The 18,356-nt window shown below is 44.9% G+C and overlaps 1 protein-coding gene across 1 annotated transcript; it reads left to right on the forward strand.

Annotated features, from left to right (window-relative positions):
- The first annotated feature begins 456 nt into the window (after positions 1-456).
- Positions 457-11,542, forward strand: Nms (neuromedin S). Its single transcript, NM_001012233.1, is given in 10 exon segments — positions 457-548; positions 2,611-2,666; positions 2,972-3,022; positions 5,203-5,226; positions 5,317-5,370; positions 7,159-7,242; positions 8,176-8,211; positions 8,838-8,879; positions 10,220-10,263; positions 11,530-11,542. Coding segments are annotated over 9 exon segments (459 nt in total). The 5' UTR covers positions 457-472; the 3' UTR covers positions 10,256-10,263; positions 11,530-11,542.
- The last annotated feature ends 6,814 nt before the right edge of the window (positions 11,543-18,356 follow it).

An 18,356-nucleotide genomic window follows, 5' to 3' on the forward strand; every position in this document is an offset into this window, starting at 1 on the left:
GAAAACCACAAGACGGCATTTGTTACTGTGAGAAAATAAACAGCTTCTTAGGAACGCATGTAAGGGTTTACAGCTTTATGTCCAGCTTTATGGTTTAGAAAGAAAGGAGAACAGGTCTTTCCTGAGTCAGAAGTTTTTCTCAGACCATTATAAAATAACAATTATGACTCTCCACTTCTTATTTGTATTGCTGGCTTGAAAAAGATGACTCTACAATGCTTACACTCGGTGGATATTATTCTACAAATAAGGGTCCAGCATGACATTTATGAGAAAGCCAGGGTCCTCCTGCGCAAAGCTGATTGGTGCTTAGCCAATGGGCTCAAGGATTCTGTCAATAAAGGTTCCTACTGCCCTGGGCTGGACAGATGCAGGGCGAGGGTCAGCTCTGCCTCTGGACCCTCGGGAAATGTTCATTACCTCTCTGAACAGTACTCATCTGTGGTCTGCAAAGAGAAGCCAGAGCTCGAAGATGAAACATCCGTTCCCTCAGTTCCCTCCAATCCTGGTCATCTACTGCTTCTGTATGCTACAGATCCCCTCCTCAGGTAAGGGGACTGAGTTCTGTCGAAGACTGAGGCAGATCTTTACCGTCAGGGTAGTTCTCAAAGGAGCTGAGCTTTCTTCCTTTACCTACCTTCACTTCTATCCTCTTGTTTTGAGGAGTGGCACTTGTGTCTAACCTTCTATTTCAGAGATACCGGAGAGGAGAACACAGGGAGGAAATCTGGGTTTAAAGTCCCCCAAACCGAAAGCTGATGGGTAGCTGAAGAGAGTGGAGAGCAACTGTGCAGACCTCGGACGCTGTCCGCGGTGCTGACCGAATGCTTCCTCTCTGATTTCTGGGCAGCAGTTTGTAGGAAGTCAGAAATGGGGGGAGGGTCTGAAGTCCCTGATCAGATCAGCACCTCCAGGGTGTTGCCATAGTGTGCAGAAAAGTAGGCTATTAGTGGAGCGCTTGGTTGGAAACAAGGACTATTTGCATTTTTCCATTAGAATTTTGGTTTAGAGGCATAGAGAACCTTGGGAAAATATAATGTGTTTGTTTTCTCCTAAAGAGTAATTGCAACACTTGGGCATTATGAGACATGATATCAGCTTAACATCCCCAGAGTGCCAGGTCTCCTCTACAGTTTCCCAGCTCGCCTTCTGGATTCTGTCCAGTTACTTTGTCTAACCTTCAGTTCATGGCCAGCCCCCCACAATTAGCGACTGGCCCTCTGGATTCCTAGAAAATCTTGTTTCATAGTTTGCTTTTGAAAAATTGGTTCTGATTTAATATTTATATCCACCTCCCTATTTTTCCTATTTGATTTTGTTTCCTGACGGTAGGGTCCTGTGGTCTTTATCTTTGTATTAACATGGATCTCTAAATAAGACCTCACGGGATTGGTTTGCAGTACCTTGCATTATCAAGAGATCACAATCACAAAAAATATCTTTATACTAAGCTGTAACATCCTAACATCTGACTTCAAATCAGGCGTTCTTGTTGGGATCTGCAGGTGTGGTGATTTCTTACTTGTGGAAGTTCTCAAAATGATTAAAGGGACTTAACATAGACAACCTAATTTGTTTTCCTCAAGAAAACTATATGTACCTTTAATTCTACGTGGTCTGGTATTCTTTCAAGTCAGGTATTACTTATTGAGGCTTGGACACTGTTGTTAAAATATGCCAGAATATTGCTTCAGCTTTCTCTTGACTCATATTTCAGAGACCAAATAGCCAGCCCTGTGTGTGTGTGTGTGTGTGTTTATGCATGCATGTATGTATGTTTGTATATTCTTATTTTTTTTTTTTGGTTCTTTTTTTCGGAGCTGGGGACCAAACCCAGGGCCTTGCGCTTCTTAGGCAAGCGCTCTACTGCTGAGCTAAATCCCCAACCCCTGTATATTCTTATTAAAGTAAATTTCTCTTGAGCCATATAGCCGCTGTCCCTCATTTTAAGATATACAACTTCAGGGCATTATGTGTATTTATTTAATCTTATTTTGTTGGTGTTGACCTACCTCATGGATTCAACTACATAAACGTCTGAGTGTTATATCATGTGTAAATGAAAAGATATGTTTGTTTACGTCAGAAGGGAGCTGGAAGGCTCCAACTCCATGCTAGTAGCAATTCTCTCCAGAACTCGGTTCTTCAGTGTGTGTGTGGGATGGGGGGTGTGGCTAATGGAACAGAGGCAGATCCCTGCATGTCCTTAAAGTCCTGACTAGATGCACATACTTTGTTGGAATTATTTTTTAATACTCAATCCTCACAAATTCCACCAACGTTAAACTTACTTGCCCCCTAAGTGTTTTCCCTTTCTTTCTTGATTTGCTAACAGACGAACTAGAAACTCCCATTTAATTGAACCCATGCAGTTTTAAAATAATGTTGCTACACATCGTGGATCTGAGTGTATTAGGTAGAGGTAGCCTTTCAGTTCCTCTTATGGTAACTTGTGTTATCTTCATTGTTTTTACCTTCTCAATGACTTCTTTTGCTCAGCACTGTGATGGATTCTATTAAAACCTCTGCATATTTTTTTATGGCACGGGCACAGAAGCAAATGCTATGGCCTCTTTCTGGAGCTGATGTGTTGACTATCTTTTGTGATAGGAGCTTCTCCACCTTTAGCTGGTCCTCCTGATGGTTTGGATGCTGTGGACCCAGAGGTATGCTGTTATGCCACACTGTGAGCTCTGCATTTATTTCAAGCTTTGAAAATATCATGTGGTTAATGTTCACTTAAATAGCTTAAGGTCCGATATTTAGCTGCAGCAAAACCTCACTGCGGTTGCTGCATGGCCTCATTTACGCCATCCTGAGAGCCGAATTGAAATTTGCTGTGTTGCATGAGGAGACAATTCAAGGTTCACAAATGGAACAATTTTAGAGTTTTAAATATGCTGTAAGAGAAGTCTATGAATGAAAGAATTTATTCTTGTAATTGGTTTATTTTTCTCATTTTGTCTTTCAGCAACTGGCACACTTTCTGAACCAGAGGGAAACATGTTCTAACCAACCTAAGGTAATATATATATATATATATATATATATATATATATATATATATACACATATATATATCACAACCTATTAATAGGTGATGCTTTAGCTGTCTACTAGAGAATGTTTTGCATGTGTGTTTGTGTGAGTATCAAATACAGTCTTAGGAAAAATCAAGTTTCTCTATTCAAAACAAATTACCACAAAATATTGGCACTTCATATGTATTCTTAAGATTATATTATCTAGGGCTAGAGAGATGGCTCAGTGGTTAACAACACTGACTGTTCTTCCAGAGTTCAAATCCCAGCCACCACATAGTGGCTCACAACCATCTGTAATGGGATCCGATGCCCTCTTCTGGTGTGTCTGAAGACTGGTGCTACAGTGTGCTTATATATAATAAATAAATACATCTTTTTAAAAAGATTATATTATCTATATTATAAATGTAATTATATGCCCATGACATGTATATAATAGATAGACGCATTATGGTGTAACAGTTCTCCAACACAGTGGATCTTGTGTAAAGGGCCATGTCTAACAGTAACTACAGTAATCACAATTAAAGGAGATCAGTGGATACAAAGTCAATGCTGACTAATGGAGGAGAGTGGGATAGCTCACAACTCTCAGTGTAGCCTATCGGTTTTCACTCTGAGCAACAATTCTCCCCAGGACACTTCCCCAAACCGCAGCACCACTCACTCCGGCCACACCCCCTCATCTCAGTGTTTCCCAAACACACCACACCCTTCACATCTTTAGATGGCCTCCTCTTCAGCCTCCCTCAGAGCTTGTAGCCACACCCCGGGCTCTCAGACTAAGATGTTCAACCCTGGCAGTGTCTTGATCGCTCTGCGCCTTAGTTGGCTTGCCTGGTCCGTGGGTATAATTGTTGCAACAACCCCAGTGATCCTGACTGAGTGCTTCAGCACCCGGGACATGCTTTCAGTCCCACAGCAGGGTATGTGATGGCCACTGGGTGCCTGTTGTTGCAGCTACTTCCCACTCGAAATCCAAGTGCCACCTTCTCTCTCATGACGTCTTCGTGAAGATACGAGGCTTGCATCTTGTTTTCAGTTTGCTACTGTGCATATGTTTGGGAATGATTACTAAAGCCATTTTTATTGTCCTGGTATCTAGACCAAGCCTGAAAGCGAGAGCTTGGCGTTCTCCACCTCTTTACTACCTCCCTGCCTCGCACCATCGTGGCTTCCATGTTCTTCACGTGAACACTGTGGTGTCCCCACATAAGCGAGGACAGTGGGCATGTAGCTGTCCCTGCCAGCTGTGGCATTCAAATGATTGTGGGGTTTCCAGATGCAAGGGCCTAGTTGGAAAGGATTGCCTTTTATGGTTTTTCATTTCCCCAACACCTACCTCACCTGTTATTTCTGGTTACAGAACAAGTAGTTTATGAATTAATGAGAATGCCAATATTATCGAATCATGAATAGAAAGGCAATGGCTCTTCTCGGCTTTATTGTTGTCCCAACTGTCCTGTGTCCTGAATGGGTTACTGGAGCTCCTCATGTACTCCCTCTCTGAACCCCCACAGACCAGGGCTGTGTCTTTAGGAGATGGCCATGATCACGCAACCTGGAAGTGGTTCTATTCAACAACAGATGTCACCTGCAGACACTCAGGCTCCACTTTTCTGGTTGCCGTCTGACATCAGGAGGACATTAGGCAGGAAAAGGCTAATAGGTTCTGGCTAGAGAGCCATTTATTCATTGACTCAGAAGAGATGCTTGAAGTCACAGCAGTGTCGGGTCCTGGGGATGGAGTAATGAGCCACACAAAACAAGCCTGCCTCAAGACGTATGTACCTTAGAGTTGGGGGAAATGGGTGAATGAGTAAAACTTGACAGTGATTTTTTCTATGAACAGAAGAAAGTATGAAGGATACATATGAAATGTGGAGAAGGCTGGTTAGCATCTGGAAAAGAGTTGAACAGACTATTAATCTTTATGGAATACAGGAAAGGGTTTTCCTCCCTGAGACTGAAAGGATATAAAGAGATAAGCCGTAAAAGTCAACATCATCCCAAAAGCCTGTGCCAACTACAGTCTCAACTGGACTGTTTTATATTTGAGTAAATCCAGTTGGTCTCATGGCATGGCCTACACCAAAAACTTCATCAGATACCTGCTCGAGTGAAACTCCGTATCACCTTCCTTTCCGTTCTCTTCCAGGAAAGCCGGGATGTATACAAAAGGGTGAGGATCTTGTGGCATCTAAAACATTCTCTGTGTCATGTCTGGGGAAAGTGACACGTGGTGCTAACACACCTTTCCTTTTCCGTTCAGTTTTTATTTCACTACTCCCGAGCTTGGAAGTCGACACATCCAGTTAACTCCGAGGTCTGTGCTTTACGAACTTCCTGTAAAACCCACGTTCTTCTGTACACCTTCCATGCCTTCGGAACTCGTGCATACATAGCTGCATAAAGGCAGGAAACCCCTAGACACAGGTGCTCCCCTTCCCTGCTCAGGGCAGCAAGAGAACTGTCTCTTTCTCATCACATATCTTCACGAAGACATCCTAAGTGTGATGGGTGACAGACAGATCTGAAATGTTAGAGAAGGAACTGCAGAAAAAGGAAATGACCTAAGATACACGTGCCGTGTTTCATCAAAAAGAAAAGGGAGAACTGGGAAGATGTTTGGTAGAGTGAGGTATGGTGTGGGGAGAGTGAGAGAGCAAGAGAGTGAAACAGTAAGTGCAAGAGAGTGACAGAGCAAGAGAGTAAGAGAGTGAGAGAGCAAGAGAGAGGAAGGGGCAAGCAGGACCTTTTATAGTGAGTCAGGCACCTGGCTGTTGCCAGGTAACTGTGGGGCAGAGCCTAGAAGGACCGCTAACAATGTGTACTTGGAGCCAGAAGCACAAGAGCTTGGTAAGTACTACGCCCATTTCCACTGCTCCTTACAGCTTTCCACCTTTGTGTTTTGAAAAGTGCTGTGTGGCCTGTAGAGTGCTGCCTCCCGAGGTGAGCCTCTCCTCACCTGTGGCTGTCAGACACACAATGGGAACAAGAGCAATGATCTCTAACCTGTGCTTTCAGTGCTGGGGCTCAAATCCTAGTGCATGCGGAACGAGCACTGTATCATGATGCTACCTGCAAACCCTTTTTTTGACACAAGTTCTTACTATGTAGTCCAGGCTGGCCTTCCCCCTACCTCTGCTGCAAAAATCACAGATGGGCACCACCATACCCAACTAACTTGTTTAAAACTCTGAGTGACCCTCAGGAGCAGCTTGCCAGGGCAGATTTATGTAGGGCAGCATTTGAGAAACACTAGGAGAACTTTTTTGGGGGGGATCAGATGCACTATCACAATCTCCTGTGGGAATTCCACCATGAGAAACCCACATATTTATATACTTAGGGTTGCCCAAGTCTTCAGCAGGATTCTTTTTTCCTTTCTTTTTTCCGGAGCTGAGGACCGAACCCAGGGCCTCGCGCTTTCTAGGCAAGCGCTCTACCACTGAGCTAGATCCCCAACCCTTCAGCAGGATTCTTAAAACTGTCAAATACTCAGAAAAATATGTTTCTCCCAAGAGGCAGAGTCATCCATGGTCTAGGTCTAGGGATAGAATTAGATAAGGAGGGGCCGGCTACCACAAAGCATCAAAGAAGCCAAAAACAAGGAAGGGAAGAGGCCATAGTTTTTCCACTTTAAACGAACTCACCTGGGGAACCCATGAGGGCCAGGAAAGATGTCCTTGCCTGAGTGTGTGCGGCAGGTGCAACCAAGAGTGTAGGATGCCCCCGAGTGGGTGGGCCGCTTCCCACCCCAGCACTTCCTCTCTAGAACAGAACAGCACACATGAAGAAAGAGAAAGGATCCAGAGCAAGGCTACTTCAGGGATAGGACGGAGTGCTTAGGGTTAATGCCAGGAAGCAAACGACTTATCCTAAGGGGAGATTTCTAAGTGGTGTTAGAATTGAAACCAGCAAGCTTTTTATTAAAAACATAAACATTTCGAGCTGGGGTTCCTGAACTGATTTTAGTCTGAAAATTAAACCCATTTGTAAGAGAGAGGAGTCAAAAAGCATGAGCATGGTCCCGGGGCTCTGAAAGATTCCGCGGCAGTCAACAGCTTACGGCCAGCGCCTTCCTGAGACTCACAGCACCTCTCTGTTGCAGTTTGCTCCCGTCCATCCATTGATGCGCCTGGCCGCCAAGCTTCCCAGCAGAAGGATGAAAAGACTACCGCGATTGCTGCACACAGTAGGTGCTTCTTTCCTTCTGCCATAGTTCTACGTAGGAACATTACACACCGTGGCAAATGTGTGCTAGCGCCCCATGCGGCTCATTTGAGTTCTCTCCTTAAACCTCAGTCTCCAGATCTGGGGGCAGAACACTGGCCACTTAACCTTGCCAATCTCTAACCCCACCCTGTTGCAACCGGAAGGACCAAGGAGGGACCGTGTGGCCCAGTGCGGTCCCTTTCCTCTCAGCTCATCGTATGCTTTGTATCTGTTTTGTGTTATATTCCAATTTCGTCCCTTCGTTCCAACGTGAAATTTGCCTTAGTGGTATCTCTGTTTCCTGTGGCCTTATCTCAGTACGGACAGTCATAGCTGGTCCTTTTCAAACTATTATTTAAGAGATTATCAATCAAGGTTTTGCTGCACAACATTAAAAAAAAAAGACAAAAATGTCTTTTGGCTATCTTGAGCCCAGTCACAGTGACCAACATGGCCTGTTTTATCTAAAACCTTCCTAGCTTTAGACCTACAAGTCCGTAGACTTCAGGAAATTGCTTGGCCTCTAGAACACTGCCTGAGCTAGCCTGCTGCCTGCACAAAGGGTTCCAGGTCTATCCTAATTCCATTCTTAAATCAAGTTATAACCAGAAACACGTTAAAAATGCTAAAATGGCTTGACATGGAGAATTGTCTTAAAGCAGAAGTGCACTTCAAAGTTGGGGTTATTTGTAAGCAAATTAAACTACTTGGATCCCAAACTGCAACTCTGGTTGAGTGAACAAGCTTCCCTTCCTGACCTTGTAACCGGCTCTGATATCTGCTATCGTGCTCACTGCCTCTGGGCAGCTGTCTTCTGACATTCTTAGAATGAACCAGGAAGGACATCACCACACAGTCTTGAGGTTATGGGTGTGGTTCCTGATTAATTAATTTATACTTCATTCCTTCCCAGGATTCCAGGATGGCTACTATAGACTTCCCTAAGAAGGTATGTGAGCAAGAATGTTGACTTCTAGAATTCTCTAGAAAGAAGGGCAGGGAAGTGTCTGGAACCTGCAGTCCTTCCAGCTCCATTTGGATAGAACAGATCTCCCCAGAGGCCCTTGACTATCTTCTCTAAACAATGAAGTTGATTATTCCCTGGGCTTAGCCTGAGGTAGAAAGAGATCATTGAAAGATGGCTAATGCCTTGCATGGTTAATATTTCCATTTCTTCTCTCCTGGATGAGTTGCATGAGCCATCTGTTATGTGGGACTTGCTCTCTAGTTCAGGGCCTCACGTACAATTGCACAAACTTAGAGAAAGGAAAAATTCTTCTGCCAGTGCCAACCTCAGAGACCAGTGAATCTCAGACTTGAGCATGCATTAGAATACGGTTAAAATTGGGATAGCTGGGTTCTACCCTGAGATTTAATAAGTCTGAGGCAGGTTCTGAGAATTTTCATTAATAACAAGTGCTCTGGATCTCTCTCTGCCGCTGCTCTGGGACCATTCTTTTTGAAACCTTCTCATGGACTTTGAAGAACCTTTGACTTAGAATGTAACTATGTAACAGTTTGTGGTTTTGCGTTGTAGAATTTAACTATGTAACAGTCTGTGTTTTTGTGTTACAGGATCCTACCACCAGCTTGGGGCGGCCATTTTTCCTTTTCAGGGTATAGCAAATTTCCTTGTTTCTATTTCTAACTGTCACTGTTATCCCAACTGCCAGGACCAGATGGGCACTGCTCACCTCCAGGGAGGGTGTGGTGCAGTGAAAATTTCTTACCAACTTGCAGGAGAAAAAGACATAAGCATATGACATAAGACATAAGCATAAAGCAATAAGACATAGGCTGAGCATGCCTTTATTCTAGGAGCTTGGAGGGCAAAGGGTTGGGACTTCAGTTGATGGAAAGATACTCGGTAAGCCAGAGTCCACGTCCCAAACATTGCATTTCAGGATGTGTGACCTCCAACCACACTGCACAAGGCGTCCAGGTTCCATCTTTCTTCCCAAATGACAGAGAGGTCCTTGCCAAGGACATAGTGTTTTCAGTTTTGCTCTATTCATTAACTGCAAGAAGGTCTTAGCTTTTCCATGTTGCATCCCAAATGTGAGAGGATCTAACTAAATCCATGACAACCTGAGCTGTATGCTGTGGATCCCTGGTTCTAGTATCTTGGAGGAGGATGATGGTGGTGGTGGTGGTGGTGGTGGTGGTGGTGGTGGTGGTGGTGGTGGTGATGGTGATGATGATGATGATGATGATGATGATGATGATGATGATGATGGTGATGGTGATGATGATGATGATGGAGATGATGGTGGTGGTGATGATGATGATGATGATGATGATGATGATGATGGAGATGATGGTGGTGGTGGTGATGGTGGTGGTGATGGTGGTGGTGATGGTGATGATGATGGTGGTGGTGATGGTGATGATGATGATGGTGGTGGTGATGGTGATGATGATGATGATGGTGGTGATGGTGATGATGGTGGTGGTGATATGAGATTAGAAGACATAGCTCTCAGCCTTCCTGACAATCCACAGCACACCTGGCTCATCGAGGGCTCTGGAGAATGTCATGGAAAATCCCACTGATCTTTATTTCCCTAACTTCTCTGACCTGGGGAGTCCTTATCAGTTCTCCCCAGTTTCTGCCTTTTTGATCTTCCTGATCGGGTAACGTGTTGGTTTCTGGAAAGAGCTCTGAGAAGCAGTTGGTCACTATTGTGTCTCCACCTGAGAAGTCTGGAGAACAGATCCTCTCACCTGAGCTGAGTCTAAAGGGGAAGGTGAGGTAGGAAATGGGTGTCAGGTTCCAGGCAGCAGTGAGGGCCTAGATTATTGCCCAACAGGATGTAGGAGAACTTGCCAGGTAAGTGTCCAAGGATGGGAGTGAAAGCTCAGTTGGGAAAGCAAGGCCTTCATGTTTAGTGGAGAGAAAGCCCAAGCAGTTGTATCTCAACATTTATAAGACTTTCTCCCTCACGTTTGTTTTTCAGCCTAGGAATGGAAGATACACTGACAAAGTCCAGTAGACGGCAAGGTTTGCTCCATTTCCTCTTTGTTATTCTATGCAAATATTCTGTGTCTGACTTGGAGGTGTTGGGGCAGAAGGTGGGGCTGCTATTGTTCAAAGGAAGGGCGCTGCTTCTCTATAGCACCGTAGAACCTTAACCTGATCAGGCAGAAGCAGGCTGCTCCAGAACTGTTACAAGCCTTTGCTTTCACACTGGCCCCTAGGGCGAAGGCGGCAGGAGCAGCAAGCAGGGTTTCGCTGTCTGACTAAAGAACCTCCAGGAGTGAGCACCAGAGACGCAGCTCATTTTATTGTTCCATGGGGTCATGAATTTATATACCAGGGGAAAGGTATATAAGGGTTCTTGGGGTTACAGGCAGGAAGGACAGATTGGTCATAACATGGTACCTAATTATCATGTGGATGGGAAGGGCTGATTGGTCATAACAACACCTAATTATCATATGGGTGGGAAGGGTTAATTGATCATAACCTGGCATCTAATAATCATATAGGCAGGAAGGGCTGCTAATTATCATATGGTGGGAAAGGCTGAGCGGGACTTATGTGCTGAAGCAGGCAGAATTGCAGGAAGCTCTGTGTGTGGTCATCCTCTAGATAAGGTCAGGCGCCTGTGCACAGAGATACTCTAGATGAGGTCAGTGGAGACAGGGAGGCCCTGCTGAGAAAAGGGGTCCTGTGGTTTGTGCCGAGGTCAGAGAACTATCCAGATGTGGAGGACTGTGATTTAATAGCGGAGTCCTCCAACACTGGTTTTTAGAAGTATGTTGTTTCTAGATAGAGTTGTGATAGAAATGAAGGTACAGCCTCATGCGGTCCGAGTTAACCTTCCACACCTCCCACCCCTGCCATTTGACTCTTACTGTGAGGAAAACAGTACCCTGGTATGTTGAGGTGGTACCTTCAAGGAGGCCCTCAGACAAGGAAGTCCATGCATAGAAGTGATTCTAGTTTGCCGTCTCTCCAGAGGATCTAGTCCCAGGAAGGTATGAGCATTGTCTGCTGCCAGCATCAGAGTCCAAGGAGCCCAAGGAAGCTGTCCTCATCCTGGCAAAGACAGGAGTAAGGCATTCTTAGAGGCCAAAAGACTAATACAAATGCAATGACCTAATAAAACACCAAACATAAATATCATAAGTCCGATGTAGGAATCTGTGGCACGTCACACCAGTGGGTAGCTGTGGAATGTGCCCACAATTGCTTGCATTTGGCCCTCATCTTGACCCTGAGGGGGAAACTGCACTTACATTGAACACATCTTTTGTTTTGCAGAATCCTATGTCACAAGACAGTGTGCATCTTTGGAGGAAACGTCAAGCTAATTTATGTGTACATTTGACCATATTTCTGCTGTCCCACGCTCTCCAAAATACTTAGTCGTAGAAAGGACAAGGAGGCACCATTGTATCATCTTCATTTTCCTTGGAAGACTGTGGGAATGGGTACGTTCCCTGAACAGGTTCCTAAGAATTTACTGATTTGGGCGTGGAACAATCTACCTAACTTGTTGACAACCAAACGCATAGATTGAGGACAGGCTGAATGCTGACATCAGATCCTAACTCTGTTTGCTTTCTAGATGGGTGGCTTTGATTATCAGTCAACTTCCATTTCTGTAGTAAATACCTAGTGTATTAATTAATATCAGTTTAATATTAATTAAAAGTATGGATGGCTTGTTTGGGGCGTGGCTTCTTTCCTTGTGGTCTTCTTGGCCTGCGGCTTTGACTCTATGGCCTCAGCGTACACCATGGAGAAAGCATGTAAGGGAAGGGATTGTTAACCTACCTCATGGCAGATGGGAATCAACAAGAGGGAGGAGATGGGGGTTCCACTAATTCCTTAGAGGACAGGGTTCCAATGCCCTAAGTTCTGCCCCTAGGCTTCCCTTCTTAAGGTTCCACTATTGTAGCACCACAGACTGGTAACCAAGGTTTGAACGGGAATCTCTGGGTAAGGGACACTCCAGGGCTAAACCAGCGCACTTGCTTCTGCTTCCCGCTTGGCAAGACGGGGTTTGTAAAAGTAACATCTTCTTGAGATCCATTTTCTGAGAACTTAAGAGACGGTGCACACAAGGGCGTGGACTCACGTTGGTATCGATGCGTTGGCTGTAATTTTACTTGAAAGGCTCTTCATTCCACAGTACACACAAGGAACTTGCTCCATCCACTAGACACACAAGTCAGCTGGCCCCCACACAGCCACTTCCCTATTGTTAACATCAAGAGGTTAAGGAACAGCAGCTCCAGATTGCTGGGGAACCGTGGGACCTAGGCCTTTACTCCTCAGGCATCTTCTCTGGGAACATTCTGGAGAGCAAGCCCAGCAGAGGGTGGTGCAGGAGATGGGTGCGCAGCATGAAGAGTGGTCATCGCACCAGCCACCCTCTTTTAGTTTCTCCTGTTCTTCTTCACATATTAAAGTCTTCCCTTGAGACATCTTAGTTAGGGTTCTGATCTTATTCTTAGCATTCCTAGGCCTCTTTCCTGAGTCTGAGCCCTGCATTCTGAAGTCTCCCAGTAGATCTCAAGTCCTAAGACAGCATGGTTGGAAGAGATGAGCAAACCAACCTCTGCCTGGCATTGGCCAGTGAAGGGACACAGTCACGTTTCTGAGGTGTAGCATCTGAGTTGAAAGCTCTCTTGCCAAGCCCTCTCTGGTGATGTGGAGTAGAGTGGACTTGTGCTTGGGTTCAGCCTGGAAACGAGTCATCAAGGACTATGGATAACTGGCAGGCAAATAAAAAACACACAATTGAGATACTGACAGACGCTCTTTTTTGCCAAGGGAGACCTTGAACTCAGGAGTCAGGGTGCTCACCTAGATTTGACTCAGACCCAGTCTTTTATTGAAATCATACAAGGAAGTTGGGTTGCAAAGTTCATAGGGGGGTGGATAAATGCTTCTCTATTTTCCTGTGCCAACATTTTCTTGTGACACAGAATAATACCGATTTAGAACAGGAAAAAAAGGGAACTATACAATCTCAAACATAAAAGTTTTACAGCAAGCACATTTTTATATATCTCCCTGCCACCAGTCTCTGGTGAGGTCAGGGGCAGCAGTATTGCAGTTGGCTTCATTAAAGGGCAAACATGAGGCCATACTGCTGACCCTGCAGTCTTTGTAATTTTTGGACCCCATCTGTCTGTTTACAAAACCATCCTAAGTTTACCTGTAAGGAGACTGCCTAGGGGGTTGCCACCATCGTTCCTAAACTCAAGGAACCCAACCATCCTGTTTTTAATATACAGAATTGAAAATAAGATTGGAGAAACAACTACAAATTTGCTCATCTCTGCCCGTGTCTCTAGGTTACTTTCATTTCCACCCTGAGGGAGTCACTGTAACATACGTTACTCTTGAATTCATGAACAGCCTTCACTTTAATATTATTAGGAACATCTAGTCCCTGGATAGCAAACAGGTTCCTACTAGGTCTTGCCAGGTCACCAAATAACAGTTTAATCAGGAAGGGAAGAGGAAGAACAGTAAATAGATAAGGAGGGTGGTAACTACTAAGGACCATCACAGAATGACATCATGAGGTGCTTGTGCCAAAGAAGAAAGCCTTGGGGCCTCTCAGTACTCATACTGGGGCCCACAAGAGGCCATAGCCTCAGGCTCTGAAACATGGTACCCTCGGCAGGTGTTTCTTCCTTGTCATCAGGGGTCCCAGGCATCTCGAGCTTAATGTGAGGTGCCTCCAACAGACTGGGTCTTCACACACAGTCATTTGTCCACAGCAGTCCAGCAAGGACCCATCAGTGGGCCCCCCAAACAGTCTTAAAAACTAAACCAACCAGCAACTTCTTCCCTCTAAGGTGAGACCTCTGGCCTGTTCCCTGACAAACAATTCCTTATGAAGTCACTTTAAGCAAGTGCCCCTTCTAAGTAGTTTGAGTGCTAGGCCCAGATGAAGTCTCTATGTGGATAACGCTCATCTTCTAAGCACAGAAAGTCGTTGACTGCAGCCCTCCACAGAACGAAAGCAAGGGTGCTCTCAGCTACCATGTAGGCTCAAGCAAGGTCAGTGAGAGAGGCAGAGAGAGCTAACTGGGAATTGTGAGAGCTTTTGGAACCTCAAAGGTCACCCCAGTGACACAGCTCCTCCAACAAGGCCACACCGCCTAATCCTTCCTAGACAGTTCAACCAACTTGGGATCAAGCATTCAAACATTTGTGCCTGTGGAGCCCATTCTCACTCAAACAATCACATCAATCATTGTCCCAAACCTTCAAGTTCCTTTGGGTTCCAGAAATTGCAGAGCTTCATGATGGGGTCTTCCCTATGATGACATCATCCAAACAGGAGTAATCATCTTGTAAGAATCAACTTGTCACCTCACGCAGCAATGTCTTCTTCAAGCCGCCTTGCAGATCCAGACCTGAGATAATGATCAACAGGCCACACTGTGAGCAGTGCCATTTAACCAGATGCCTCCTGTTCCCTGCCCAAATTCTTCTATTTAAGCCTAAATCTCATATCAGTATCCCAAGGATGAACTCAGGGTCACTGAACTCTTTTATCTGTTTATGATGCTTTCAGTTGTCGGCTTGCAGGGTCTATAATCAACAGGGAGATATGTAGTGGGTTGGCCTAATATTGCTTGTAGTCTAATGCTAATTTTGGGCCCCCAAGAGTGGTTGCCCCAGGGATGAGATAATCTGCATGGAGACACTGAGTGACCCTGCCCCCAAGTTTTTTCTGATTGGTAAATAAAGATGCCAACAGCCAATAGGTGGGCAGAAGAGACATAAGTTTTTGGGGCTTGGGGTTGGAGGAAAGCAAAGAGGAGAAGAAGGTGGATGGAGGAGAGAGAAGCCGCCATGGGTTATGAGGAGGAAGGAGGAGCCATCATGGGTTATGAGGAAGAAGGAGGAGCCATCATGGGTTATGAAGAGGAAAGAGAAGCCACCATGGTTTAGGTGAGTCATAAAACATGGCCCTCGGGGGGCTGGGGATTTAGCTCAGTGGTAGAGCGCTTACCTAGGAAGCGCAAGGCCCTGGGTTCGGTCCCCAGCTCCGAAAAAAAGAACCAAAAAAAAAAAAAAAAAAAAAAAAAAAAAACCATGGCCCTCGGGCTGGCCAATTGTAGTTAAGAGCATCCCAGATGGAACGCAGTAAATAGGAAGTAATAACTCAGGGTTATTGATAGGAGAGCAGATTCTAACAGCACAGAGGGCAGGCAGGTGCCCAGCTATTGTGCTGTTTAGGACTTATAGTAAACACAAAGGTTGTGTGTGCCTTTTATCCTGGAACTTAAATGGTCTAAGGTGGGGTAGAAACTTCATGCCAAGATTTAAAGACAACACAGATTGGCCTCTGGGCAGGTCAGTGTCAGACTGTCTTGATTATGTTGAATGACGTGGAAAGATCCACCCAGTGTGGGAGGCACCCTCGCCCAGGCAGGGCATCCTGACTGTATAAGAGAAGCACACTGAGCATCAGGATGTATGTACTCGATGTTCTAGTCTTACGACTGACGATGTAATATTACTAACCTCACTGAGTCAAGCTCCAGATGCCTTGATACAAGTGTTTACAGTGAAAGGGTATGACCACTGACCCCCAAGTCAGGATGTCTAGGCTTGAATTCTGACTTGAGATCTTGCTCAAGTTACTTAATCGCTCTCCTCACTCTGTCCCTAGCTTAATCTCACCTTTGGAATGGGGCTAGTGCTAATTCAGACACTCATTTAGCGCCTGCTTTCAGTAATATAGATAAGGTAATGTATTCAAAGGGATTGAGTCATAAAAATTTGTAAATACAGTTAATGAGATAATAATAATGTCTAAACCATCCCTTCTTAATAGAACTGTGAAATACAAATATGTATATATATACACACACACATATATACAAACACACACACACATATATACAAACACACACACACACACACACACACACACACGTGTGCATGGTATCTGTGCTGCCCAATATAATTAAGGTATGGAGTTTTTTTTTTACTTTTTTGTTATTTTATGAGTATGGATGTTTTGCCTACATGTGTATCTGGGTGCCATGTGTGTACATTGCTCATGGAGGTCAGGAGAGGACACCAGATCTCTTGGAACTGGAGTTACACATGACTTTGAGCCACTGTGTGGTTGCTAGGAATTGAACCAGGGTCCTCTAGAAAAGTAGCCAGTGTTCTTAACCATTGAGCCGTCTCTCCAGCCCCAACAGAGATTAACACAAGAAAAACAGAGAAGTGGGACTGTGCAAGGAAAGTTTCAATAGACAGAATGGCATGATTATGTCTTCATACCTTCTTTTGGCTTGGCCTCCTCTACCCCCACCCACACGATATGCTCCTGTGACCCCTGCCTCTGTCCATTTCTCTCTGTGTGTCTGTCTTTGTCTCTGTCTTTGTCTCTCTGTCTCTCTCTGTCTCTCTCTGTCTCTCTCTCTCTCTCTCTCACACACACACACACACACACACACACCCCAAACAGACCTGTGTCCAAATTCCTTTACATGTGTCATGTTGAAATATATACCTTTTGTGCTTTGGTTTCCTTACCATTACTATGAACCCAATAGCAGAAACCACCTAATTGGAGTGTGTGCATGTGTGCATGTGTGTGCATGCATGAATATACACAAACACACACATGCATGTGAAAACCAGTAGTAATCTTGAGCACCATTTCTCAAGTTTCTGCTTTGTTTTTATTTCTTATATATAAGTGCACTGTAGCTGTCTTCAGACACACCAGAAGAGGGCATCAGATCCCATTACAGATGGTTGTGAGCCACTATGTGGTTGCTGGGACTCAGGACCTCCGTAAGAGCAGTCAGTGCTCTTAACCACTGAGCCATTTCTCCAGCCCTCTACTTTGGTTTTTGAGACAAGTTCTCTCACAGGCCTGGAACTTGCCAATTTAGCTAAGCCAGCTGGTTGGCAAGCCTAAGGACCCCATTGTCTTTACCCCCTGTTTTAAAAGCAGTAGTCACCATATAGAGCTCCCCTACCTTGGTTCTAGGGAATCTGCCTCAGTTCCTTCGGCTTACACAGCAGATACTTCACTATCTCTTCATAGCATGTTAATCCTTTATGGAGAATCTGACTGTGGCTGACACCTTCTGTGCACGAAGTGTTTGTTAGTTACCTTCATTGTTGTTTTATGTTGAGCCCACTAGCTCAAAGAGAGTCCGAGGCCATGCTGATGGAGTCCCACGACTGGGCTTTGAATATCTTCCTATCTGATACCAAGTTATTAATCAGCCTTCAGGCACACTACAATTTTCTGTTTTGTTGACATTTTTTTAATATAGTGTGGTTCAGATCCAAGCCAGGGTTCAGCTCGATCATCATTCATTAGCTGAGGGTCTTTTGCAAAACTCATCTATCTTCTCTGAGCCTCTTTTTCTCATGCATGAGCCTTGGAAGACAACTGTCAAATGGGTGCTGCTGGGATTAAGCTCAGAAGCTGTCAGTGAGTGTGCTGCACACATGATCACAGACACACATCTGCATAAGCTGTTGCTCTATCATTGAAAATTTACCATGGGTTTCCACACCTGGAAACCTGCAATAGTTCTACTTTCTAAGTACACGCTCTTCTGGGCACCAGAGGGAGTGCATTTATTTAGGCCCCGCGGTTCTGGAAGTAGCATGTTAGAATCATGCTGATTTCTGCAGCACACAAACCATAGACCGTCAGGAAATTAGAATTTTCAACTCTTCTATTTCCCATGGCAATGGCTTTGTCATATAGGTTCTTCCCAAGATAGGATAAATAGCCCCCATGTACCCACCAATGGGGAATGACAAAAGATGAGAGGGAGAAGTGTGAGGTCGGGTCACGTGATGAGAACTCAGTCACATGACCACGTCCACTGCGAAGGAGCCTAGAAATGGAAAATGGATGTGTGGCCTGGAGGAGGACCTGCAGGGCTTTGTAAGAAGGTGGCTGCTCTCTGCTGTGCTGGGACTATTACCTCTGGGAAGGCGAGAAAATAGACGTGGGAGTTAAGCCCTCTTGTGACGTCTTTCACTATATGGCAGACATATAATTAAAATCCAGGTCCCACTGGCTCTGGTGTCTTTAGTTCTCACAACTGAGACTATTGGTCACAGACATG

Source organism: Rattus norvegicus, chromosome 9, assembly GCF_021556685.1.
Source record: "Rattus norvegicus strain SHRSP/BbbUtx chromosome 9, alternate assembly SHRSP_T2T, whole genome shotgun sequence".
Taxonomy (NCBI): domain Eukaryota; kingdom Metazoa; phylum Chordata; class Mammalia; order Rodentia; family Muridae; genus Rattus; species Rattus norvegicus.